This window comes from Pyxicephalus adspersus, chromosome 3, assembly GCF_032062135.1.
Source record: "Pyxicephalus adspersus chromosome 3, UCB_Pads_2.0, whole genome shotgun sequence".
NCBI lineage: Eukaryota > Metazoa > Chordata > Amphibia > Anura > Pyxicephalidae > Pyxicephalus > Pyxicephalus adspersus.
In genome coordinates this window covers 98792866-98820247 of record NC_092860.1, presented here as the reverse complement: position 1 = coordinate 98820247, position 27382 = coordinate 98792866, and the positions used below count along the sequence as shown (strand labels likewise).

The following is a 27382-nucleotide window of genomic DNA, read 5'->3' as shown; positions in this document are numbered from 1 at the left end:
TGAAAGATACAAGTAACCTAAATGATTGCTAATTTGCCCTGGACTGGTCAGCCTATCATATTCTTCCCCAAAAGCTATCTAATCAATACTAAAAGTCTCCATAAACACCCAACCTAATCACAGGATGTGTAACTTTTGCAATAAAAGGAGGCTTAATAATAGAGGTTGAATAGGCTGTTCACTAAAAAAATGGTGTTATTTATACACAGATATTATTTATATAGGAAGTGGTGATCTGTCAAATTTCTACTTTATTATCGCTAGTTCGCATTTATCACTTGTGAAAGTAGCAATGGGTCGGAGGCTGCTCATTTCCTTTTAAAAGTGTCGATATGCATTTGGAAAAAGGGTAATTAGTACTTAATTTATTTCTGTTTACCAATTTAAGTAAGTACCTCTATCAGGATCAGGAAACAAAACCTGGTACAGCTTTAGAAATATGTCAAATAGTTTGTGTAGAGCCAATTCTGTTCTCCAGGTTTTATTAAAAAGGGCCCTTAGTTTTAAAGTGTATGCATTTACAGAATGCAATCTCACCTATGTACCCCGTGCGATAAAAAAAAAAACCTTTGTGGTCCAAGAACATTAGAGCAAGAATACAGCTTGGTCTTAAACATTTAGATAAGACTATAGAACTGATTTAATATAGTTCCCCAAGGCTGGAGAGGATACATTTACATCAGTGAAGCTGGGTCCAGCAAAAAAAATGAGTTGTAGACTGATGAAACAAGGATACAGTTGTCTGGAGATCTGACAAAAAAAACAGGCCACATTATATACCAAACAATTCGTATTCCAACTACTATACAGCATGGTGGTAGACATTTTTTGGTATGTGCAGATTGCAGTCAACTGTGAATTCTGCATCTCCATGATTTGATTAAGTGATTTTTGCTAAAAGGGGCAATACCAATTACAGAGCAAAGGATTTATTTATTTTTTGTCACAGTTCGGTGTTACATCTGTTTATATTTTTGTTGAATAAATTATTTAAAACTTTAAAAATGTCCTTGTTTTATTGAAGCAATTTTTTTTAACTGTAGACACCTTCAAATGAATATTTTCCTGTCCAAATATGTGGACCAAGCATTCCATGAGTGTACCTATTTTCAAATAACTATTTGGCACTAAATATTAGTCTCAATCTAATTGTTCCTACAGGCTGTACTGGTGGTACCATAAGAGCAATTCTGCCACCGTGGCTCAAGGTACCCCCCACCCCCAGAGATTAGGATAATTGGTGTGCACACCAGGCCTGTTGATAGTAGGTCACTATAATATTTTACAAAGGTAAGGCTCTCCAGCAGTGCCTATCTTTAAAGTAAAACCTTTTCTTTTGGGATACATAACTATTGAAGTCAGACACTAGTGTTTGAGAGTCAGCAAACCTTCAGGTTTTCCTAAAGAGAGGTACACTATGGGCCCAATGTATGAAAAGCACTCCAAGACTGGAGAAAATAGACTTTAAGGGAGAACTTGGGTGATCCAGCAAACCTGAAATGGATTTCTCGAAAATCATTTTCTATTGGGAAATGTTTCAATTCTGGACTAGATTCATTCCAGGTTTGCTAGATCAGCCAGGTTCTCCCTTACAAAATCTATTTTCCCCAGTCTTGGAGAGCTTTAATAAATCAGACCCATTGTGGACATTGATAAGTCCTGTATATGGTGCCTTTACTTCAGTTTAAAACTTACTATAGGGATCTGTAAAATGTTTACTATGATATGTGGTTGAAGGCAGTTTCCCCCCAAAAAAGGTAAATCTCTTATAATAAGCAGAATGATTGATAACACTGAACAGGCTGCTTCATAAGAAACAAATATATTTGCAATTATCTCCAGGTGCATACAAATACCAGTTCATATATTTAATACAATATATATATATATATATATATATGAATGCTTTTAGCAACTTTTTACAATAAGCTGGAACTTTGGGCAAATTTATTTTCCTTAATTTTTTGTAATATTTAATTCCTAATTTTAGACCCTCTGTCATGTTTATATTGCTGTCTTTTACTCTAGCAGGGAGATAGCCCTATAATGTCATTGCATACATTACAGGACTTATAAATCATTTCAAAAGTAACCAGAATATGTGCAGAAATCTTTCCAGCAGTGATCTAGACAGCAGCAAATCCCTGGCACAGGGTTCAACCATCTTCTGTTTGCAGTACATGATACATACACATACATACACACACATTCACTCACACACACATTTCAACTGAAGTTTAACTTCCTCCAATTTTAGACTGATTTGAGCAGCTCCAGAATGTCGTTTATCTGTCAGATTTGACAAGGAGAAATAAGGAAAACAAGGGCATGAAAGATTTATCAGACTGTTGTAAGTCTGCAATTGCTGCAAGTATTCTATTTTGTTAAAAACTGTAAGAGCTCATATCACTGCATTTATTATTTGTGTTATTGCAGCAATAGTTCATTTCAGAGAATAATTACAAATATAATTTAACAGAAAAAATAAAAAAATATATATACCTTTACAAAAACATACAACATTTACAAAGATACGGATCTAGACAAGGAGGATCCATGATAAACATGGCTGTAAAGATACTCTTATTTACATGTTAACAATGCTGAATCCAATTACATTATTGGAGTAATAGAGGCTTCCTTGAAAACAGACACAAAGCCATTCTGTCCCTTAATGAAGTGGTCATGTTATGGTGGCTCAGGTAATTCACAGTCAAGTACAAGAAATCTTCCATCATGAATGGCTGGAGGAGTTGGCAAACAGCATTAGTATAGACGAGAGGCACTGCAGTTTGCTTTTAATGTAGTCCGGGAGTCTGTCATTTTCTCCATGTCTACAAAACAAAATTAAAATGTTACACTTAGATTACCTGGTTTATTACACATTAATAACGTGCACGCCCTGCTTTACTTAATAATCGAGTTGGGTAATTAGTAAAACCCAGCAGGTTTTCTATGACAGGAATCTGTTTTGCTTAGTGTAAGGGAAGGCTAGAACCTCTGCCAACCTGTTATTATTGTCTGTGCTTGTTCCAGGCATGTCTTTCACTTCTTGTTTGGTAAAACTTTTGTCACAATAAGGGAAATAAAATCTCTAATGAGCACCAAGATAGTAGCAAAATATGTCACAAATTCTTACTCTTTCTCACTCCATGAAATAAATAAACATTAAAAAATTTGCTGGTCAGACATTTTAATAATTGCACACACACACATCCCAGTATGGACCGTTTTCTAGTCAGATTACCTTTGGAATTGGTCAGTAAAATACGTTGACCTAAAACGCACTGAAACCCTTACAGTTCAGTCTCCTTGGTGTACTCATATAAAATCAAGTAGAACAGCAAAAAGGTCTATAAAAAAATTGACATTTCTACATATACTATACAAATCTGGAAGCGGGGGATAAAAACTTCTCTACTGGTAGAAACTTTTTATATGTCCGAATTAAAAATGTATACAAAACTTTAAGCAAGCTAGTAAACTTAATCCATACACATTGGCCCTGATTTATTATTGTTCTCCAAGGCTGGAGAGAATACACTTTTTATCAGTGAAGCATGGTGGCCCAGGATTGAAAATATTTGCTAACAAATACCTAATGACTTTTCAGGTTTGCTGGATTACCTACCTTCACTGATGAAAGTGTATGCTCTCCAGCCTTGGAGAACTTTGATACATCAGAGCCGTTACCTTGTGTGTATTGTAGTGGTGTAGTGTGTGGTGTAGTTACTGAGCACATCCTTGCAGGTTTACATAAAAAATTAAAGGTTAAAGCATTTTCTATACCTGGTTACTTGTCCATTTGGGTCCGTGTAGATAATTGTAGAAACTCCTGGCTGGACTACAAGCTGAGAGCCATCATTGAACTGCACCCATACAGCCCCCGTGTTTAGCTAAATACAAGAGAAAAATAGAAAACTAAAATCAATCCTAGCCATGAACAGTAGACATTGTTGCCAGGCTTTGGCTTACAAATTATTTTTCCATTAATGGACATTTTGATTACAAAATACGTAAACGAGGAAGTTTGTGTAAAAGTGTCAGAATATTACTCCTAGAAACAGGAAAAAAGGTGTGGATTGAGTGTCAAATTGTAAACTATGCACTTTATCTAATTATATATATATATACACACACACACATACAGATTTTTTTTTTAAAGGATGTTTGAAAAAGTAATAATAGATATATATCATTCATTGGAAACATTTGGTTTCATAAAATAATAATAAAAAAGAAAATTACCTGAGATGCCCATCCCACATTTTTAACAAAAACAGATTTAACGACTTGGCTTGGATCTGGAGTGTGAGTTTTAGTGGCAGTGGATGGGCCAGTCTGTGCAGAAAATACAGATCCATCATATGACAGCATCTAGTACAAGAAATGAAATGAGAACTGCATGAATAAAAAATTGGTACTATTTTCCTATTGGTAAGAGGTCTTCTTTCGTATTTCTTATTTCAATGATATTCCATATTTAGGTAGCTCCATCTACTCTGATTAGCAATTTTATTTTAGTATTCATTTATACCTTTATATTACTGCCAGTATAGGGGAAAATAGGAGTACTAAATCACTATATATGTATATGGAATGACAGGTTGTGTGAAGCAAAATAAAAAAGGCTACAATATGACATATACAATATGTAAACAGGAGTATACCATGCCAGCTAATGTTGATAGGCAAGGTTTTTTACATAAGGTATTATATTAGGAGCTGTCCATGTACACAAGATAGTAATGTTAATGCAACGTGGGTGCTGAATATCGGCATTGGTTTCATCAACCGACTTGCTTCAGGGCAAAATTCCTGCCAGTGCTGTATTACTTGGTTTTGTAATCCTCTACACTGACACTTACAGAAGGATTGATGTTTGGCATCTGGTTGGGAGATGATGAGCTGCTAAAAACTCTGTTGGTAGAGCCTTGATCACTGTGTCCACATCCTGTCTCTGCAGAAGAGGTTGGCACTGTTAATTGCTTTGGAGAGTCTGTGATTATTGGTCTCCTGTAGAATACAGAAATAAAAATAAGCTTATGCAGAGTGGTAAATAACTTTAACCTGCTTGTGAAATGCAAGTATGGCTTACATACATGCAGCAATATAATATTTCTTACCTCCCAAATGTTACTGGAAACAAAGAAAGGTTTTCTCCTTTTTTCTCCTCAACATTAACAGCTGATTCCAAGGAGAGGCAAACCTGGTGGCTCTGTAATGCACAAAGTACAAATTAGATTTAAACAGTGATAATAGAACACTTCAAACATATCTCCACCTTAACACAACTTTAAGCTGTAAGATGCCCCTGAAATGGCTCCCCATTAAAAAAAAAGTACAAGAACAGTGTACATCTTATAAAATATGTTAAATAATATATATTGTATTACCTCATTGGCATGATCCATGTAATATTTAATCTCTTCACCCATTCCACTTATTCTGTTTCCATTTTTCAGCGTGTGGGTCTTCCCAGATTTCTCTATTACCCGGATGAGCTCTGCTGTTTTTTGGATTTTAGCTCCTAATAAACATAAAATACAATGCAGATGTTACATTGCATAATTGCTGAACTTCATAGTGTGGTCTTGTGTTATATACAATACATTTACTTTAAAATCCTAAATATGGAAGAAACCCTTAGAATTCTGTGTCCTGGAGTGCTGTAATTTTTGATCCAGTGATGAAGAATGTTTGAATGATAGCATTATTTGCTGTCTTATTTACATTGGTCGGGCCATTCCTATTTATATAATGTTACATCTACCTTCCCAATGCAGCACACACAACTCACCGTCATAGAAGCAGACTTCTAAATCAGCGTTGGGGGAGTTCTCCATCAACATACACTTTGCATATCTAGTATAGTAGGTCACTTTTGGAGTTTTGGACCTAACAAGTTCTGTAAACTTTGATGCATACTGGTATTTCTTCCAATATTTTTCTAAAATAAAAAACACAAGGCAAATAAAGAGGTGAAAGCAAACAAAGGAGTAAACCAACTGAAAATAATGATTTTTTTACAACAGTTGTTTCTTTCAGAAATTTCTGTATGTAAGGTCAAATATTAAACTGTCCAAAAATCTAATAAAATAAAATTGATACAAAACCGTGAAAGTATGCGTAAAGGTGGTATTCATTATAGCAAGGAATACATCCCCTTGTATTATACCTGGTAAACTGTCAAAAGTGTAACTCATCATGGTTTCTGGGGGAGATGGAGGCCTGTCATCCAGAGGAAGCCCTTTGCCTTCATTTGGATGATACACATAGATCTGAAGAGAAAACAATATGTGGTCACTAAATGTAATAAAAAACAATTAGATATTACACTTTTTGCACACATGCTCTGCTATGCTATGCTGAAACAGACATTAGGTCACTAACAATTATATAATAAATTCTGGAAATCTTTATAAAATAATATGGTGCACAGACCCACAGAGCAATGACAAGTCAAGTCCTTCACTAAAATGCGATCCAAATTTTTAGTTTTAAACCTCCACCAACACTAGAATAAAATGCAGGAGTTTTACAAGCTGGAATAGTTTTGCTATGATACTTAGCCATGTAATAATATCTAGGGTGTAGCACTAAAATTAGTTATTGCATCTCTGTCCTCAGTGGTAGACATGCCAGCCGTCTGACAGGTGGGCTGCGGCTCTGGCCAGTGCACCCACCAGTGGGGTCAGAAAAAGGACCCCGCTTGGGGGGGGCACACCCACAAGAGCCTGTGATGTCTCCGGGAGGTGGCCGGGTTATGTCTCTGGACACAACCCCCCACTCTCCTATCGCAGGCTTAGACCTGTGATGGGAGAGTGGACGGGTTCAGGCATCATGACATCACTCTGGGGGGAACAGTCTGTGCATTTACTGGTCCCCAACGTGCAAAAGGCTAGGGAACACTGGGTTAAAGTACTTCAACTTTATATAAAAACTACTGTCTGTGTTTATATAAAAACTACTGTCTGTGTTTATATAAAAACTACTGTCCTGAACGGATTGGTAGTAAACTGTTTGTAAACGCACATTTAAAAATAAAAAAAATAAAAAACTTGGTTGCCAGTGTCCAAAAACACTTACTAAATTGCCATCACATGATATCCGTAGCACCTCCTTAACCCGTTCTTGAGAATTCTGCTCTTTTACAAACTCCATGCAAACGTCTCCAGTGTCCAGAATGCTTACCTATACAATGAAGAAATCCAATTAGGAAAAGTATATAAATAATAGATATCAGTAAAACCAAAAACACCATGACAGCTCATAGAATTTACATAGTTTGGGCCATGTCAGATGGGTGATTTTGCACTCAGTAAAAACTCAAAGTTAGGCTGCGATTTAGTGTAATAGAGATGTTTCCCTACTGACCCAGAATACAGCATGATATTCCTAGCTAGTGACCTAATGACGTCCTATTAAAGACAAAATTGTTCAACAGAGTCTAAATAGGGTCCAAATATTCCAGGTCTATACATTTCAAAAGCAGTAATTGATTCTCCACCAGGGAATGTTTCAGCGAATGTCACATTCCCTCCTTTATAAACAGACCTTTAATTGTGTGACAACTAGAATTTCCTACTGAATAAAGAAAGCAGTCATGGATTGTCCAAGGCAGCTCAACTTTTTTAACCTGGAGATAATTTTAGGTCTTAGGGAATCCCTACTTAAACCACAGAAGGCCAATTGAATAAAATCTACATTATATTTGTGGTCAGTGAACAGAATGCCTCCTTACAGATAGGGAAAAAGTTTGGTGTCATGCTACTGACTCTAGCTTTGGCCACAAAGGTTACCATCGCATGGGAGGTCAATCAGCCAAAGCTCAAAGGACCTCTAGCAACCTTTGTAGGAAGCAGAGGGTTCTCTGGAATTTTCCCTGGAGATTTATACCAAGTAAAATATTTTGTGGGTACTGCTCTGTTTTTGCTAGAGAGCTCAGGATTTACCTCATATATAGCATTGTTGTTATAAATTCCACATTTTGGTGGTATCTCATATTATTATGACTGCCATCCTGGCCCTTCACTGAATAAGTGAAATTCAGTGACAATTAAATTCTTGCAATATGTCATTTCAACAAAAAAAATATTTAAAATATTAGCTTTTAATCCCAGGAGAGCAAACCCATGCATTCTACTATACAGAAGAGATCAAAGCAATATTTAGCCACTCAAAAAGATAGTTTGTATTGTTTATTGAATTATAGGATACCACAACCACAAGCTTATACCTACCACTGCATTCTTTGTTTTCTGCCTGATGGGCTTCAGCCTCTCAGAGTTTAGTGGAGGAATAATACTTCGTAAGCTGCGGTAACCAGGAACTTGTGGGGCAATCCCACCTTTCAAATGGTGCCGATTTTCTTCTGCCTGACGGAAGCCAGCAGCTGGAAGCTTCCCTTTCTGTACATTTTCTAAAGAAGAGTTAGTGGCTTTCTTCACTTTAACATCACTCCAGTTGTATTGAGGAGCATCTGGTTTCATGGTTGGTTGGTAATAGTAATTTGCACTTGAATTACTAATAATGTTTGCTTCCTGAGGTTTGTGTACCTGACCTAAAAAAAAAAAAAAAAAAAAGATGGAATCAGCGCAACCACCAGCCAATAGAAGAATACCTGCTGTGTACGCAAGTAACTAGCTGAAAAAAGCCAGCATTTACCCTAACAACCTTTCATACCAAGTGCCTCCCACTCAGCCCCATTTAACAAATTACCCTTTTACTTGCTGCTTTATCCCTTCCTAGTTCACATTAATACACAGTAATAAAAACTAAGAGAAAGTTCATTCTATATAACAGAACTTTGTAGTGCATTCCATAGTACATTCATCTATATCTACTTAATCTCAACATTAAAATGCATTTGACCATCTCTAGTTTTGCCTTACAAATTTATTTGCCCACTCAAATTGAATTAATATTATTATTAAACACAATTATATAGCACCAACATAATATGTATGTAATTAATAATATGTATGTAATTAATGTACATTAAATAGGGGTTGCAAATGATAGACTAATACAGACATTGATAGAGGAGGAGAGGACCCTCCTTACAATCTAGTAGGTGGGGGAATTTACACACAATAGGAGGGGATAGAATGCTAAATAGCTTCCTAAACAACCATGTATACATTTTCCTAAAACTTACCATTTAGTTGCAATGCTCCAAACCATTGCTGTACTGTTTCAGTTTGGCCCCTCTCATCAGACCTTGCAGCAGGTGGCTTTGGAGGACAGAAGAATTCAGATCTGTGTGAAAATAAAACCAATTTTGTTATACACACAAGTGACAACCTGATATCAGACAACAGGACACACAGAAAAATCATATTTCTAGGTAAATATAATACAAATCTTTCATTTCCCTTGCTCTTTTGTTACATTTTTCCTCAAAATCATGAACGCACCAACACCAAAAGACATGAGGGCACAAGTTATTTTCATAGATTTATAGTAATTTTATAGATATTCCCAAAAGAGTGCTGAAAGAGAGACAGTCGCCAATGGGCATGTTATTGGTTCCCCATTTATTGAATGAATGTTACAACTTTAATCCCTGAGCTCAGGTATCAGAGGCTCCATCACTATGTATTGTATTGTTCAAGAGACAGCGGTTCAGAAGACGACAAGAATCTCCAATGGTAACACAAACAAAATGAGCGATGCTATTTAGTACAATAGAAGTTTGGAAAACACTGCCATGTAACAACAATCATCAGAACTAGGCACCAGAAGATTGTTATATGTATTGGATTCCTGACTGCTAGGATTTATACAGCTCTGATCTAAATCAAGTTAATGAGGATGACTTAAGAAGAATATTCACTTTACCTATAATACAGAACAATCTACATCCATCTAGCCAGCAGGCATCAGAACAGTGACTTTTGCCTATGTCTTGGATTTTATAATGACACAACCTGAATGGTTTAAAGCACATGGATGTAACAGAAGTGTTATAATATTACCCCTGGGCTTTGACAGCCATCTGTAGAAGACAGGACAGTCACCAGGGGATAATTAGCAGATAACTGGAATCATTTCATATACCGTAGTTGAAAGCATATTACAGTTCACCAAATTAATGATTAGTTTCAAAAGTGAATTTTTAAATAAGTTTACATAATTGGATATAATAATTTGTCAGCTGAAGAAGAACATTTAAAGAAATGCTTTAGTGTGTTGGGTTACTATTCACTCTTGGTGGAACACCAAATGTACATTAAGCACCAGTCATACATTACTCCTGATCATCCAAACACGTCAGCTCTCTTAAACCCAGTTAAGTCCTGATGTCTGTAGTTTCAAACAGGTCCTTAATATGAGTAGCACTGCCTAAAATGTGGCATTATGAATCACCCTCGCATATCTGATGTGGACCAGAAACTAATTCAGAACCAAATTGTAGAAAAAAAACAAAATGCAGAGCCCCAATACAAAAAATTTACATCCTTGTTATGGTCTGGAGAGAGGTGGCGGACTTCTGCAGAGAAATCTCTATAGTATACCAGACATAGGAAATCAGTGCCAAATAGTCTGTCCAAAACTGAAGGAACAAATCTAGATTTGATGTTATCCTAACTTTCCTAAACTGCCCTAGAAACAAAAAACAAGGAAACTAATAGGTTGCTATGGCTCTTTCATGACATACCCTTCAGTAGACTACCAGTAAATACTCTGCTCTAGTAATATGTATTTTACTTACGGTGTTTTCTCCTTCACTGGTGGTGAGGTATGTCTGTCCAGGGAACCATGCTTAACATTGTCTGAGAACATCTGAGGACTATCCCCATAACTATTTCCAGGAGATGATGCGGAGGTCCTGTAACCAGGTTTGCTCAGATTATCCACGGAGTGACACCTGTCTGCGAAGCTGCCCGGTTTGATATGATTTTGGCTGTGAGAGGTACCCGTTCTATCAGAAGAATGGGCTCTGCGGAGGTAGCGAGAGTGTGGTCTATCTTCAACAACGGGCTTTCTACCCCTTCCGTCAGAGAAATCAGTTTCCTCTCTCTGGCGGTTATGGAAGCCATCCCCTCCATCCCCAGTGACAACATCGCTGGTTTGTCTGTCCTTGAAGTGGAAAATGTTCATTTTGTTTGGGAGCGGAGGCCCAGATAAAATTCTCTTTTCTGGTAGGCGCCCACTAACACTGACCCCAGAGGAACCAGTAAAGCCCGTAGAAATTGTAGCATGGCCGCTATCAATGGAATCTTCAACTGCTGCCATATCATCACACCTGGCAGAAGAATACCCCGTCATGAACGGGTGGTCCAAAACAGAAGAAAGACTTAACCTATCCGCAGGGTTTTTACGCAACAGCTGAAAAATAAGGTCCTTTGCCTCCCTCGACACAAAACTGGGCATTTCATAATCTGCTAAAACAATTTTATTCAAAGTGTTCTTTACTGTGTCGGTGTCAAAAGGTGGTCGGCCTACAAGGAAAGTGTACAACATACAACCCAGCGACCAGACATCGGATTCCAAGCCGTGAGCGCTCCTGGTGGCAATTTCAGGGGCGATATAGTTAGGAGTTCCACACATGGTGAAGTGTTTCTCATTTGGCAGCTTAAGTTGGGCTGCTAAACCAAAATCTGCAATCTTGATGTTCATGTCACTGGAGAGTAGAAGATTGGAAAGGGTGAGGTCTCTGTGTAGAATGCCATGGGAATGTAGGTAAAGCATTCCTTTTACTATTTGCTCCATGAAATGCCGAGCTGTGAAGTAGAAAAAAAATGTGATAAAGCATCTACCTTCTCAATAATAAAGGAAACAATCAACAGCAAAAAAAATGCCAAAAACATACAACGGGAACAGAATTGTCTGATCTTGTGCATTCCTTACCTAATCCAGCTCCAGATATTTAATCCCATACTACAGCTGTCATTATACAGAGAAGTGTCAGGCATGGAACAACTTCAACTCACCTTCTTTTTCTGTAAAGGGTTTCTTCCGATTCTTTAAAAACCTGTTCATCTCTCCGTTGTGACACATCTCAAGTATCAGATAGACGTAGTTGCTGTCTTCAAAATAATTATAAAGCTATAGAAAAATGAGCAGCGTTATAAATCTTTCTGCAGGAATAAACATCTAGAGCAGATATGGAGAAGCTTACCTCCAAAATAGACGGGTGCTTTAGCTGGCAATGGATCTCCACCTCATTGCGCACTCTTTGGACCATGCCGACCCTCTGCATGGCTTTCTTGTCGATCTACAAGGACAGAAAATAAATTATTCTATAATGCCACCTGTCATTCATCCGATCAAACAGAATGAATATTAAAGCCAGGCTTACCATTTTGATGGCTACTTCGATGCCGGTATGTATGGACTGTGCCCGGTATACACAGGCAAATGAGCCCTTTCCCAGGAGGTTGAGGACGTTGAAGTCCTGAAAGGTAAGAAAAAAAAACTTGGTAAACTTTTTACTCATGACTATAGTTGGAGCTGCGATGATCGGATGTGTCACCCAGAAATTGTCACCCATCCGTACACATCCGGACACCCCGTATACCTCTATAGAATTCTCCCCTTGCAGTAGCGGTGTACAAGGGTCCCCCATCTGCTTGTCATTGCCTCCATCAGGGGATTGATCTTTAGGGGCAAGGTTGGGGAAGAGGAAGGTGAGGACCCTCTCCAGCATGATGCCAGTTAGAAGACACTGCTCGGGAGCTGACACAGGACTGAGCAGCTTGGCATAATGATGACTGGGGCTATGCCCGGTACAGCCCGGCACACTTCCCGCTGACACAACTGACAGCAACCATTGCTACATGACAACAACAACAACAACATGGCAGCGTCCTCTGGGGGCGGGGGAAAACAATCACCCGGAGCGGGTTCCCTGGGGACACATAACAGGCAGGGCCTAATCACTAAGCAACGCATCGCACACCGTCCCGCTGCACACCTCTATCCTCCCTCCGATGCTGCTCGCCATGTTTCCTCTGGGCGGCTCGGCTCATCGTCGCAGAAATACACCAACTGGGCACTCGGTGACTCCCGAGGCAGCGGAGGTTACTTTAAACGGGAGATGAAGGCTGGGCCGTCCGCGAGAGCCCGGTTCCATTCCCGCGAGGAAGGTTATTTTTCAAAAATTCCGCCCGTTGCAGTCACGTGATCCAAGACTCTTGCGTGCACAGCGCGAAGGCGTCAGCACAAAGCTATGCAGTTCATGTCGTCAGTATTGAGTGAAGGTGTATCAATAAAGTTTCCCTTGTTTGATCAGTGTTGGTTGGCAGAATTACAACTTTGCCAGTCGACACATGGTGGCTGTACATTAATTAGAAAGAAAAGCGTGATTTATGCATCATTTATTTTATTGTTGTTTAGAAGAGGTCTAGTTTAAATACTTTACATTACACTGATCAAGCCTATGGTTTCATGTCTGTGGTTAATGACATAGAAAGTAACAAAGCTATTGTATCAGTATGATAGCCAGGAAGATGGTATTTTCAGCAGGTCAGGAGCAGCAGCAGCCTTTGCACAGTAGGATTTTTTTTTTGTTATATGTATGTATATATATATATATATATATATATATATATATATATCATATAAAAAATCCTATCCTAAAATATGTATATTTATATATATATAAAACCATGCAGTTAGGTTAATTGTCTCCTCCCTCAAAAATTGATCTTAGACATTGTAATGACATATGACTGAGGTACGTACATTGTGGCTGACTTATTAAAGCTGGGTGATCCAGCACAGCAACCTGGAACAGATTTCTTCAAAATGTTTTGCTATCCTTGAAGTGCTGCATAATATGCCAGTGTAAATAAATACTGGATAATAAAATAATGATAATATATATGGTCAAGAGATATGGTTATAGGTAGTGTGTAGTATTTGGGCACATATTTTCTATGTTTTATGTTCAGGGCAAAAACAACACAATTTTAGTAAGATGAGCATAAAATATCCCATACAAATATTTCATATTCACCTTACCACCAGCAGGTGGAGCAATAAAGTTTTTTTAAAACATTTATAAGGCTACCCATAGCTGCCTTGCTGTAAAAAAAAGTCTGTTGATGGCATGTTTACCTAATTGAGTGATCAGAAGAATAACTTCAACACTTCACTCCTATTCCTGCCCAATTATATGAGGGGTGTGGAATTGTTGAGAAACATCTTGTACTGTGCTCCCTGTTTGCATAATACACATGTCATGTGTACACATTTTTTTAGACTGTTTATTAGTAAAATGAAGTAATGTAAATAGTAAATATAAAACTATATAAATATATAAAACACCTGATGAAAACCTGTACCCTGAAACAACAATATTATTACCCTTTTCCTAATTCCTCCCTAATTGGCTCTGCCGCCAGCTGGGAGGTGTACAGTTATCACTGTAAAAGTCCCTGGACTGGACCTTCACCTCTGGTTCCTCAGTTTATATCTGTCACTCCAACTCTGACTCCTTTATTTTTAATATGCTATTCTTTTATATTGATTGAAAGCATGCAACATGCAAAGCATTTTATCACTGCCAATGTGAGTGAGTGATCTGTGTTTAACTCCCTGTCCTGCAATTTATAGCAAGTTATGTCGGCTTGCTGCAGGGTAAGTTTTTACTTTGTCGTTTTTAGTGCTCGCCAAAGGCAGTTATTTGACATCGTCCCTCCAAACTTTATTTCAACCTTTTTAAACTTTTTTGGGAAACCATTGAAATAACTTTCAGGTGTTGAGGAAACCCTTCTTTAATTACTATACCCATTGCCCACAGTAGATAAGACAGGTGGTCAGTGGAAAGCATGCCTCCTACATTGCTGCCCAGTGGGGAGAATGTCATCCATAAAGATAGCCAAAAAGATCATTGATGTCAGTGGTAACTGGTACGATGAGAGACACAATTTGCTTGTTGCTTAAGGAAACCTCTGGAGGAACCCTGTTTGAAGAACAATACTCTACATGCTGCACTTCAAGCAAGAATGCCAGAGCTACCATATTAAGTACAGCCTTGGATATGAGTATACATAGGTTGCATTGAGGGCGATCTGCCTGTGGGAACATCCTAGGGTGATGTCCAGTTAATAGGCAGATTAAATGAGCACTTCTCAGGCGATTTCATTGCAGTTGTAGACAATACACAACTCTGTGTTCAATGTGCACAACATTCTTGACGGATTAATGACAGATTTCCAAGGAATGTATGCATAGAATAAGGTAGCACTGTATAATCTAGTTTAAATGTTATAAACACCAAACACAAATTCAATAATAAATCAAATACAGTTCACAATAATGAAATAACTACTGTACTTACTGTGCTTTCATCTAATAGCAATATAGTACTTTATCATGACTTGTCTGTGAAATAGGAAATTTAAACATATTGTATTTTTAATAAGATTTAAATTTATTAGGAGTCTTTATGTTTTTCCTCACCCCAACTAGAGCTTCTAGAGTTGTCCCTGACTCCACAGCCCTGGAAGTTGATGATCACCCTACAAATTTATACGGGGGGTGAATTTTATAAATGGGTACACATTAAAGCAGAAGTAAAGTCCACTTAGCAAAACATGCTGAGAGTTGGATTTTTTTCATAACTACACAAGCAACCTAAACTGTCCTATTATTTACAGGCACATTTTCAATGTCCCAGACAAAACAACTAAACATTTAATACAAATCTCTAACCATTTCACCTGGCCAATGATGTATGTAGACAATAGAAGCATATGACTGTCACCAGAAGGACATGTGTTTATATAAAGTGTGTGCTGTAATTTACACCCTTGCTTAATCTTCATATTGTTTGAAATGATGGCATTATTATGCTTACCTGACAGGTAAGTATATATAATATAATAAGAAATTTAACTTTAAAGCAGCCACATAAAAAAAAAAACAAGGCATATGTAACACAACTGTCATGCTTCCTTGAATGATAGGTATAAAACCCCATTGGAAGTACTTTACAGACAGTTCAAGTCCACTTTAACTGTCTTGGAAAAGTTTTGAAGAATACCAATCGTTACATGTAGTCCATGTATCCATTCACTTTTGGTTCTGGACCAACTCTTCTCTGCCAGGTGCAGTGCTTGAAACAATGCTTGTCATCTATATTAACAATCACCAGAAAGATGAGATGAAATTCTGCACTTCTGCTGAAATCACCAACCTTTAATCAGAATTCATCCATAACTATAAACAAATGCTTTCCTTGGTCACCAACAATTACTACATATAAAGACAGAAAAGTACGGAATTACATCTCATCCTTCCTTCTTGTGGTGGATTTTGGACTGTAGCAAAATTCCCAGCAAATAGTTAAATTCATTGTTGAATACAGTATATGTATATATGAAGATCAATAAAGAATGTGAAATCCAAGCATTACTGAGCTGCAGGTCTTTTACCAGTTGGAAAAAAATACGTAAGTGTATCTAACTCTTTTGCTGTCTGGTATATCAAAGATGTGGCCACAAATTGATGATTTGATTGATGACAATAATTTACAGCACTGGCTAATTAGCAGTTTTAGGTTTACATGTTAGGTTTACAATGTGCTAATTAGCCACTTTTATTATATGTGTGTATTCAATGTGAACTTGAGTTTTACAAAACCCATTTAAAATGGTTTAAATGGAAGTTATAGGGGGGTCAGTTGCATATCAAATGCAACTGTCAGTGAATTTTGAATGATCATTGAAGCATCTTAAACTGACGTAGAAACGATGCCATCAATACAAGCCCAAAGCCTTCTGACATAGGTTCTTAATGTGTTAGAGTTGCGCTCCTGTAACACTACAAAAATAAATGCTTTTTTCATCGAGAATACCATTAGGAACATGTTTATTACCTTCTCCCTCCCTCCATCTGACATGACATGATCCTCTTATCTCCAAATGTTTTGGCTTATCAGTGTGTATTTGGTGTCCTAACAGTGCAGGAGTGGTGATCCTACATTGTGCCTGATGACATCGGACAGTGGGTCTGATTTATTAAAGCTCTCCAAGGCTGCAGAGGATACATTTAAATCAGTGAAGCTGGGTGATCCTGCAAACCTGGAATGGATTTCTTCAAAGTAATTTGCTATTTGCTAGCAAATGTGTCATGGACCAGATCCATTGTAGCAAATGACTTTGAATAAATCTATTCCGGGTTTGCTGGATCACCCAGCTTCACTGATGAAAGTGTAGCCTCTCCAACCTTGGAGAGCTTTATTAAATCGGGTCCAGAGATACCAAACTGGCACAAATATCAGTGTAAAAGGCCTAAAAATCTTATATCTGATCTCCTATCCAGCCTTTGTAAGGAAATGTTTCAGGCCAGTGGTCCTACCCTAGGTACTGTTAATTGATAATTACTAACCTGCTCCTGAATTTAGAGCAAAGTTGCCACTCTCTTGTAGGCAGTGCCTGTTTCCACTACAGTGGAATCATTGTTGCAAGGGTCATGGCTATCAGCATTTACTCCAAAGGCTTGCAGCTTGTTATCCAGCACTTGCGTACATCTAGTGCTGTGCACCTCTTTCTAGAATGACAGCACTGTCTCCCCCCACTGTGATCTGCAGTGACTGGAAGGGGGTGTGTGAGACACAAATGAAAGATTTGGTAAAGGAAGATTTTTTAGTTTGGTTAATGTGTCTTGTGCATCACAGGGTAACTGGATTTAGTACTTGCTTGGACTGTCATATGAGAACTGTAATTGTTCTTTAATCCATGTTAATAAAAATTATTCACGCATATGTACTGTGTTCAACCATGTGTTAAGTCATATATAGTTTACTTCCAGCCATTTATCTGTTAGAATTGTCCAATATGGTAGCATTGTCTCCATATGACAATTTATTATTTATTTATTCATTATTTGTTTTTCAATTCTTTCAAAATACAGTGAATTGTACAATCAGATAGCAATGCACGTGTCACAAAAATCCAACTTTCTCAGCCTTGATTGTTTACTTCCTGTACTATAATTTCATGTACATTCAATGACATTACACTGCAATTTTTTGAAACTGTACATTTTATTAAAACAATGTTTGAACTGTGTTATTCAGTGATCCTTTTGTCTTCCTTCACAAAATTATTTTTATCCTTTCTGTTCCTCTATAACAAAGACAACACTGAGACTTATTTGGCACTAAAAAAAAGGTTAGTGACCTTTGTGGCAAGGTATTTGCATTCACTATTGTTCAACCTTCTACTGCTAAGTGTCACTGAATGTTTCTAAATTATGTCACCATAGCAACCTCTTTATAGGGATCTATGGGCCTTTTCAGCACATGCAGAGTTCTGCTGGCACTACACAGTACAGCTGTCCCGGGAAGTACCCAGCTCTGCTTACTACCCACCGTTAGTAAGTATTCCAAGCACATCAGACGCCAGGCAGCAAGTAGATGAATGAATGCATTTTGTCTCCATTAGCACTTGCTGATGGAAAGATCTATTGTGTTTGTTAACCCAAATAATACAAGCTTTGTTTTTTTTATATATATACCAGTTTTTTAAAAGAGGTGGAATTATTTGGAAATTTAGACTTAAAAAATACATGCTGTGTTTGTTACATGTAGTATGCATATTTTTATTTACATGGCAAAATTATTTCACTATTGTGGAAAAATATTATGTATGTAGTGTGTATATAAAAGTAAAAATTATGTTAGTGACAATGTCATTTTATTAGGGTATAAGAGTACAATATTCATATCCATTTATCCATTTATGAAACTTTCCCTGGTGGACAATCCTGGAGGTCTATGTGTTTAAATGGCAGACAATAATTCTCTACCAGGAGTCAAATTCACTGCTTTTTAAAAAAAAGACCCCATTATCAAGATCTATTTGTGTAAATTTCCATATGTATTTTTCATTTACAGCAGTAAAAATATTGTCACAAAACAAAGCTATGCTTAAGGCAGATATAAAATGGACTTCCTTATAAATAAAATACATGCATTTTTTATATATAATTAAGATGAGTACCTGAATCTAAACTGGGATTTTTTTGTCCAACAAATGGAACTAGGGAATTCTTACATGACCCAAAGTCATTCAAAATGTATTATATATATATATATATATATTTATTTATTTACTCAAAATAATATTTATATTTTCATTATGTTAAGTTAAGGTAACCTATGGACACAATTCAAGTACATATCAACAATTAATTAATGACTTAATTTTTAATATTACAGTTTTCTGTTCAGCTGCATAGAAAAGCCACAAAACTGTAATTCATTTGTAAATGTGGTCATTGTGGAAAACAACGGACTTTTTGGAGAGTATGGTTGATTGGTAAAGAAGTAAAGCATGTTCACTTTGCAATGAGCAAAAGCACTGAAATATCTGCTCCTCTGCGATTTGCTCTATGTTCTTCAAATAATGTCAGGGAAGCACTGCAATCATATTATAATCACTTTACATCTAGGGTCCTTTCCTCCTCTATCTGTCATTTACAAGCCCTTTTTAATATACAGCTGCTTCATATATTGGTGCTTTATAAATAAAGAATAATAATTAAAGCGTGTCAGAGTTGGTGACTTAATGTAGTAAAAAGTTAAGATCTAAATAAGAGTTGTTTTTTAATCTTGATCCCTGGAAATTAATTTTCAGGGATCACAGGAGGGATTTTCCAATTGTTTAAACACAATCTACAAAAATGTGTTCTACATTTATATTCAACAAAATTACTTTAAGATGACGTAGTGGCAAGATGTCTGTCAATATTGCAATTTTGTTGTGTTTCTGCTGATACTTAAAGCTGGTCATACGCACTAAAATCTTTCTACAATCTACTTTTAGTCCCATACAGATGTCAGATCACTGTCACTGGAAATAATATTTTGTAATCTTTTCCAGTGAAAGATGAACACACAAGAGCTGTACACACACCACCACTCTATTATATGGAAAGTTGAAGAGACGAGCAGGCAGCACCCTTCTCTTCACAAATATAAACAATACCTTAAAATTTTATATTACTTTTTATGGACTCATTTAAAACCATATACTACATAACAGATGGGACTACACTGAAAGCTGTTGAAATAAATTCTGCATTTCATAGATCTTTAGATTCAGTTACTGAGCAGTCCCAAGGCAGTAATCACCAGGATAAGTATTCCCATGATGACCAATTAAAAGGATTTTAATGATTTAAGGATATGCATCGTTAGACCATATGGGTCCTCCTGCTATCTAGTTATTTTAAAATTACAGATGCCTTGTAACAAACCAAAGAATTTCTGAACTGATGCTGAACCTCGTGTCTCAATACCATGAGTATGTATTCCGAAAAGTACGTAGATAAGAACTCCTGACCCTCCTGAATTGAAAACTTCAGGTTGGTGACTCAGAAAGTACTGACCCGGGCAAGCAGCAATTTATAGGGAATGTCATGACAGCTTTCATATTTTTTTCATAACAGATTCACTTTAAAGGTGTCAAATCCACTAATGCCCTGTTGCCAATGATGCAGTTTATGCAATGGACATAAAAATAGTCACTTGTTCAAAAATACAGTGATCTCATCTAATACATTTTCTTTTGTTTATTTATGTTGTTCTCTGTGTTTTATGAACCAGACATGGTAGTCTTTTCATAGATAATGTTAAAATTAGTTTTCATTATAATAGGTCTATCAAGTTCAAAAATGCTATAGTAAAGTGTTTTATTTCTAAACAAAATTATTTTGGTTCTACAGGTGCTGAGTATGGAAGAACTAGAGTATCATCATCCTCATGAAGAACAGGATTGCAAGGTGAATTTTCAGCTTCCGGCAACTATTACAGACAGTCCACATAGGGAACCATTCATACAAATATCCCCCATGCCTGACAATACAATATTGGCTTTAGCACAAGATGGCCTTCTCTCGGTTTGGACAGCAGATCTTAGACTGAAGAAAAGCCGCTTTATTCTGGTGAGTATTTAATCAAATGTACATTATATCAACGGTACATATCTCAAGTGGTGTCATAATTGGATAAATATTTTTATATTATGTGAAGTAACACAAAGGAACCACTTTCCACTATTTCAGCTTGATTGGTTGCAGTACATTAAAGCCCAACTCTATCCACAAGATTTTATTAGTATTAGGAAAAGGTTAACATCCCTATTGCTATTTGTATTCCTATATGAAAATTATTTCAGTTTGAGTTACTAGAAGAAATGATGGTATGGTATGATGTTCATGTCTCCCCACCCCATTCTTAAGCTTTTTGTATAGGTCCTACAGGAACTAGAAGTGAGAGAAAATCTCACCAAGGTAGTAACAGACGGAAATAACATTTTAAAAATAATTTTGTATTTTCTCCACTAAACAGAATTGTTTTGGCTGGCCTTTGTGTTTAGTGAGGGTTCAGTAAAAGCTTTTGTCCAGTATCTTTACCACGGAAGAAATAGAATTTGGATTGGGGTTAAATGGCTCAGTGGTTTATCCTGTTTATCCTGTAGCCATAGTTTAATAATGACCCACAATAAAGCAATTGTTACAATAATGATCAGCTCTGCACCTCTAATGTGGCTTGTGAGTATACAGTAATGATAGATGCAGAAGGCAGACTGCTGTAATTATCTCCCTGTCAATAACCAGGGATCACTATAGCAGCCTTCTATTACAAGGTGTGAATACTTATATAAAACACTCAAATGCTGACCTCCTTAATCACCTACCATCCTATAACAATTTCAGCAGACTAATACTAAGGTTCGTTTCAGATGTGCGATTGCATAGGGCTGCTGTTAGCTGCTTCAGTACTGTGCGTTTTAACCCTGCGGTTGTTGTATCAACCACGGTTCAACCTCAAGTGCATCCAACCTCTGTGTCATGTGGTTGAGGTTTGTTGCAGTTTGGTGCATTCAAGAAATTGGGGGATAAAGACAAATCATGTCCTTCCTTTTGCAGTCCTTCAGCAGCAACCACTTTCAACTGCTTTCCAACCGATGTGAGCTTGAACTTAAGGCCAGAAGCAAGATTGCAACTGCACTGTCACCACTGGCAATCACATTCCTATTCAGTTGAATAGGAGTGGTTAGGAGTGCAGTTGAGTTTGCAGCAGGCCACTGCAGTCAACCACTGGTCTGATATTGACCTAAGGTAACTGATCCTTGGAGTAATACCTGCTAATGTCAGGTAAAGCTATAAATACTGAATAGATTTATAGGAACATTACAATTATAGGATCAGTAAAAAAGGACAATCTAGACACATTCAACTTACTTAGATTGAGCTGCAGTGTCTTTCCTGAATTTTATGTTATTCATAACACAAATCTGTTAAGGTTGGCAGAATATGGGTAAATGCAGACTATACAATTGATCATATGGTGCAGTGAATATGTGCAGTCAGTGGGCATATAGGAAAAAAGTTAGATTTGTTTTCATAATAAACTTTGGCTTATTGATTAATTCAATCATTTGTCTTTTTCCATCAACCAATGTAAAGAAAAATATCACACATGATTGTTGTTAGAGGAGATGTTACTGAGACCTGGATTTCCCATAGCACCTTCACCTTTTCCCCCACTATTGTGTACTCTGCAAATTTAACAAATAACTATAAAGAAGTATGGAGAATGAGCTACTTATGTTCAGCTAATATGAATGACCTACTAGGCAATTGTAAAAGTAGGTATTCTGAATTTTAAAAATGCCCTTTGATGTTGAACAAATGCTTGTTGTGTTCCCTTGCCATGTTCTTAGTGCATAATAAATATTTGTACTGCATAATATAACAAGTAACATAAATAAGAAGTTTATATTATTACAAGCAGTATTCACATTTAACATTACATCATTCGGAATACATTCTGGTTTTTACACAAACATGAAGTTATAGAGTATTATGTACAAAATATTGTATAGTATATTCAAATAATTACTATTATGTAGTAATTATGTACAAAAGTAAAATGGTAAGAATTTGTATAATTATATTTTTTTTAGGATGAGAACAAACAACAAAACAGGAAAATAAAATGGATTTCAGATTTCACTCTGATGCCTCAATATAACAAGATAATTGTGGGAACATGGTAAGACATACCGTAGTGACCTGCATAATGGTTTTAAGGATGGAAAATGATGCATTGTGCATACAACACCAGTTTTGTAAACTAAGGGTATGTTGACTGTGCTCATTTAATTTTAACTCCATGAAGTAGGCTACAAGCATAGGTAATGCATGAATACAAAAATACATGTATAGGAGTTGTCTAACCTCCCCCAAAATGTATAATTATGTGCATTCAGACCTTAGATTTACACTGCTCTGCCACACTGCACAACCAGGTTGTTGACCAGATCTACTGCAGATCTCTCTGCTGCAGATTAGCAATAGACCACCTCCCTTCACACAGCCTCTGATTGGACACAAAGAAGCAGCATCTGCTCTTACTGGTCCATTCTAAGTTCTCAGCATGTTTCTTTTCTGCAAAAGTGCATAAAGATCATGGTCCATGTTGTAAAAATAAGGTGTTTTAAATTTTTTTGATGGAATCAAAAGTTTAGTCAAGCCTTTCTGAACCTTTGTATCCCTAAGGAACTAATAGTTTTCAGGAGTTGGGGAATCCTGACTATATTCAAGTTATGGGAAAAATGCTGTTTGCATTGGTTGCCACTAGGCAGAATGCCCCCCCCCCCATACAAAAGTGGCCAGAATGCTACATTTGCAGTAAACTAAAAAGGCTATTGGTTTTATGCAGTTTTTATAGGTAGCGTTGGCCCTATGCAGACATCATCCTTTATACAGTCAATCAGCTACAACTTAAGAAACTTTTGGCAACGTCTGTAGGCTTCCCCAGAATCCTGGTTAAGAATGTTTTAGTCAAATCCATCAAACATATTGTATAATGTTGGTTTAGTTTAAGTGCTTTATCATGCTTGTTTCTAGTGACAGAGAGATACGTCTTTATGAACTCTCCAACTTTGAGCCATATTGCCAGATAGTGGGGTTTGAGTCGATGCCTCTGCACCTTGGATACAGGTAACCTTCACTCTTTTTTTACCCTGGGCACCCAACCATCTCTTCCCCATCACATTTTTATAGATCAGGGAACAGAAGGAGCACTGGAGAGTAGAGAAATGTAGTATCCTGTACTGTAAGCATTTTCTGTTTCCACTGAGTCTGTCAAAATCCTAAAGCCATATAGCAAGTAGAGCTTTTTACTTAGATTTCACTTTTGTTGGTTTATAAACGGCTCTGTAAAAACAGAAGCATGTTATTACGTTGGGAATATTAGTCATCTACTATATTTAAAGCTTATTTAGAACTACGTGTGCTGACTGCATTGGTTTCTATTTTTACCTTTTATTTTCACCTAATAGTTCTATTAATATTATTATTATTATTATTATTATAATTAATAATAAAATTATATTATTATTAGAGCTCCAAATCTAGGATGATGGCACTCAAATTGTCCTTCTGTATGGGGACAGCAGAAAGAAAATAGGACTGTGGAACTCCATCACTCTCCAATTGTCCATAACATAGAGGTTTTGTAGACCTCAGAGAACAATATAACTGAAAACTCCTATCACAGAAAGCAGAGTTCCCACAAGATCAACATGTTTTTTTTTAAACCTAACCTAAAACGAACCTACTAGTTTCCACCAAAAATTCAAGTTGTTCCTTCATGGTTTCTCACAATTTAAATTATACCCTATTCTTAAAAAAGCTTCATAAAAACCTAATTTTATTTTTTTTAGCTATAGCTGTTATTTATGCTTTCTTTCTTTTTATTTTAGTCAGAGAGATACAGATGAAGGTGTTATTTATTTTGGCGATGAACAAGTACGTTTGTTTTAGATTATTTGTTTTTTTAATACATATTTACTGTTAGGTTTCTATTCATTAAATGACATGGCATGAATATATAGCATATCTCATTGCTCTAATTGACTTTGTTGCTAACATGTAGCAAAGCTGCATATACGATGATGTACTGAACCATTTGCATATTCTTGTAAATCTCATCTTGCAGTAAGATTCATCGGAATTAATATGAATTAGCAGTGAAATTTAAAATGTTGTTTGTTTTTACATTAGAAAAGACTGAAGTATTGCATTATATTTTATATTCACTTATGTATTGCAGGGGTGTGTTAACATTATTCTAATATCGAATATTGCAGAAACTCTCAGGTATGTTAGATTGATCCTTTTTTTATACTTGATTGGGTAATTTTAAAAAATAGTAACATTTTTTGATGTTTTAAAAGGGATTGTATGTTGTGTGTAATGCATAGTTTGTGGAATTTTATATAATTTTATAGTATAAACTATATATATCAAACAATAAACAAATACACATTATTAATAGCAGTGGTCCCCAACCTCCGGACTGCACATGCGCGGGGGAGATGTGTGTCACTCAATAGGGAAGAAACTTTCCCACTCTCCCATCGCAGGCTGTGTCCTGCAGTCTGTACTGGGGACAACTGCGGCTCAGTTGTCAGACGGCAGTGGGCCACAGACGGGGGGTTGGGGACCCCTGATCTATAAGGTATACTCATGACACAGGGTTGTCAGGGTATGTGATTTCCATACAGAGAGATAAGTAGAAGATAATGGTCTTTAGACTCACTTTCTCTCTTTAAAACTTCAGAAGGCCTCATCTGATCATAACTGGCAGAAAAGAGAAAATTACTTTAAACAATTTTTTTTTCAATATAGTAGATGAAAATGGATAATAACTTGTAAAACTCAGCCAACAGCTCTATCTGTTTAAAATCTGAATATTATTATCCAACAGTTTATATGTTCCTGACTGCAATCCCTAGCAATCAGAATAATGCAGAAAAAAAAGAGTTTTTTCAAAATCACAAATTGGGCTCCTGTTGGGCCAGGTCCTCTAGAACTTGATCAGCTGAAACAAAAAATGAAACTATTCATACTTGTGAACTGTTCCTAACCCTCTGAGATAAAAATGCAATGGTAACGTTAATAATGTTAATAACACTCACTATTAGATGTTTTTATGCAGGGTAATAAGACAGTGTTAGCACAGTTAATAGAAGTAATTTCATTGGGTTATGTAATTTCTATAGAAATCATTTTTTATACAGGAATTGGACAAAATGCCAAGCTGTGGAAGAAATTCCTAGTATTTCAATAGATAACATTGCAGATCTAAGTCACACTAAGTTTATTCGCTGGAAGGTGCACAATGACTGGGTTACACAGGTATGTCTACTTAGAAAAAGAATTTAGCTTTATTATTAAACTACAATTTGTCCTGTGATTAAATGTCCCTTGTTAAGACACAGAATGATCTTCTAGGGAGTGCTGTTTAAACATATTGGTGTCCTACACTAGACAATCCACTGTCAACATCTCCCCCCTCCACAAAAAAAAATCAATAAAATACAACGAGATTATGCATACACACACACACAAATATATAGATATATCCAACTATCAAACACATACACACACATTTCTTTTTGTATACATAAATTAATACATGCATACACAGACATACATACATTTACTTATGCCTACACATATACTCATACACACATTTTCACCAATATACACAGTCTTCTCTAGCACACGCAGACTACTCTGCACCAATTTTCAGACCCCTCCTTACTTCCTCACAACATTAGCAGCAGCTATCTAACAGTAATGGCAGAGTTTCTCCCATAGAGCGTGTGCAGGGAAGGTGCACACTCTGCTGTATGGCTCTACATTGAAGAGCTACAACACATGCCCTCACCCCCAGGTACCACCATAGTCACTCCTTTATGGCTCTGGACATATGTTTTAGTATCTGAAAGTTTCTTTTGGACAATCCAATGCTTTCTAAATCCTTGATCAATCTGATTGAGAACATTTCCTATACTTTCTAGTAGTGCTGAAACTCACTGCTCATTACCACTACCTTAACCACCAATGTTGGCTCATTACACTGCAAGGTTGCCATAATCAATTGGAATAGGGTGATAAAAAGGATGGCCTTTTTTGGTTGGCTAGGATGTCCAGAATGGCCCTGGATTGGGTAAAGCATCAGTTTTATGTATACATGTAAATACATGTTGCTTGTTTGCCTTAAGGCTAGGGTAATTCTTAATGTCCTCATGTTGTTACACAGGGGATCGTCATTTTCATAGGAGATTTCCACTTTTTGTAAGAAACCCCCTTGTTGATCAGTAATAGCTGATGTGCATAGATAGAATTATCACAGTGAAATGCATGTATGCAAATAGATAGTCATGGAATCTAAGTTTAAATGTTAAATTAAATAAGTCAAATAAGTTAAATAAGTCACATTATAATTGTAATTATAAATGTTTTACCCAAGAAGATACCCACTTCTTTTATTGCCCACAAAAATTTCTAATCTGTCCCTTTTTTTTTTAAATTCACTTTGTTTACAGCGTGACTTCCCTTA

The 27382-nt window shown here is 36.6% G+C and overlaps 2 protein-coding genes across 3 annotated transcripts in view; one reads left to right on the top strand and one right to left on the bottom strand.

Annotated features, from left to right (window-relative positions):
• Positions 1–2394: 2394 nt before the first annotated feature.
• Positions 2395–13154, bottom strand: PLK4 (polo like kinase 4). 2 transcript variants are annotated; one of them, XM_072405813.1, is made up of 16 exons: positions 12923–13154; positions 12308–12403; positions 12128–12223; positions 11940–12054; positions 10718–11729; positions 9161–9261; positions 8244–8563; positions 7090–7194; positions 6179–6281; positions 5801–5950; positions 5397–5530; positions 5127–5218; positions 4869–5016; positions 4249–4377; positions 3790–3896; positions 2395–2834 (listed from the first exon to the last, which is right to left on the bottom strand). In XM_072405813.1, the coding sequence occupies exons 1-16, from the start codon at positions 12950–12952 to the stop codon at positions 2735–2737; spliced, it is 2838 nt and encodes a 945-aa protein (XP_072261914.1). In that variant the 5' UTR covers positions 12953–13154; the 3' UTR covers positions 2395–2734. The 2 variants fall into 2 exon arrangements, with proteins under 2 accessions (XP_072261914.1, XP_072261913.1); XM_072405812.1 differs by lacking the exon at positions 12923–13154 and adding an exon at positions 12527–12819.
• A 5133-nt stretch (positions 13155–18287) lies between these two features.
• The window catches only part of LOC140327778 (cilia- and flagella-associated protein 337-like), a 30215-nt gene continuing 21120 nt past the window's right edge, over positions 18288–27382 (top strand). Inside the window, exons 1-7 of the mRNA XM_072407117.1 lie at positions 18288–18333; positions 20686–20904; positions 22932–23020; positions 23878–23970; positions 24735–24780; positions 25085–25131; positions 26055–26172. Coding sequence (XP_072263218.1) covers positions 20695–20904; positions 22932–23020; positions 23878–23970; positions 24735–24780; positions 25085–25131; positions 26055–26172 — 603 coding nt within the window. The 5' untranslated portion in view covers positions 18288–18333; positions 20686–20694. The remainder of the gene's footprint in view (positions 18334–20685; positions 20905–22931; positions 23021–23877; positions 23971–24734; positions 24781–25084; positions 25132–26054; positions 26173–27382) is intronic.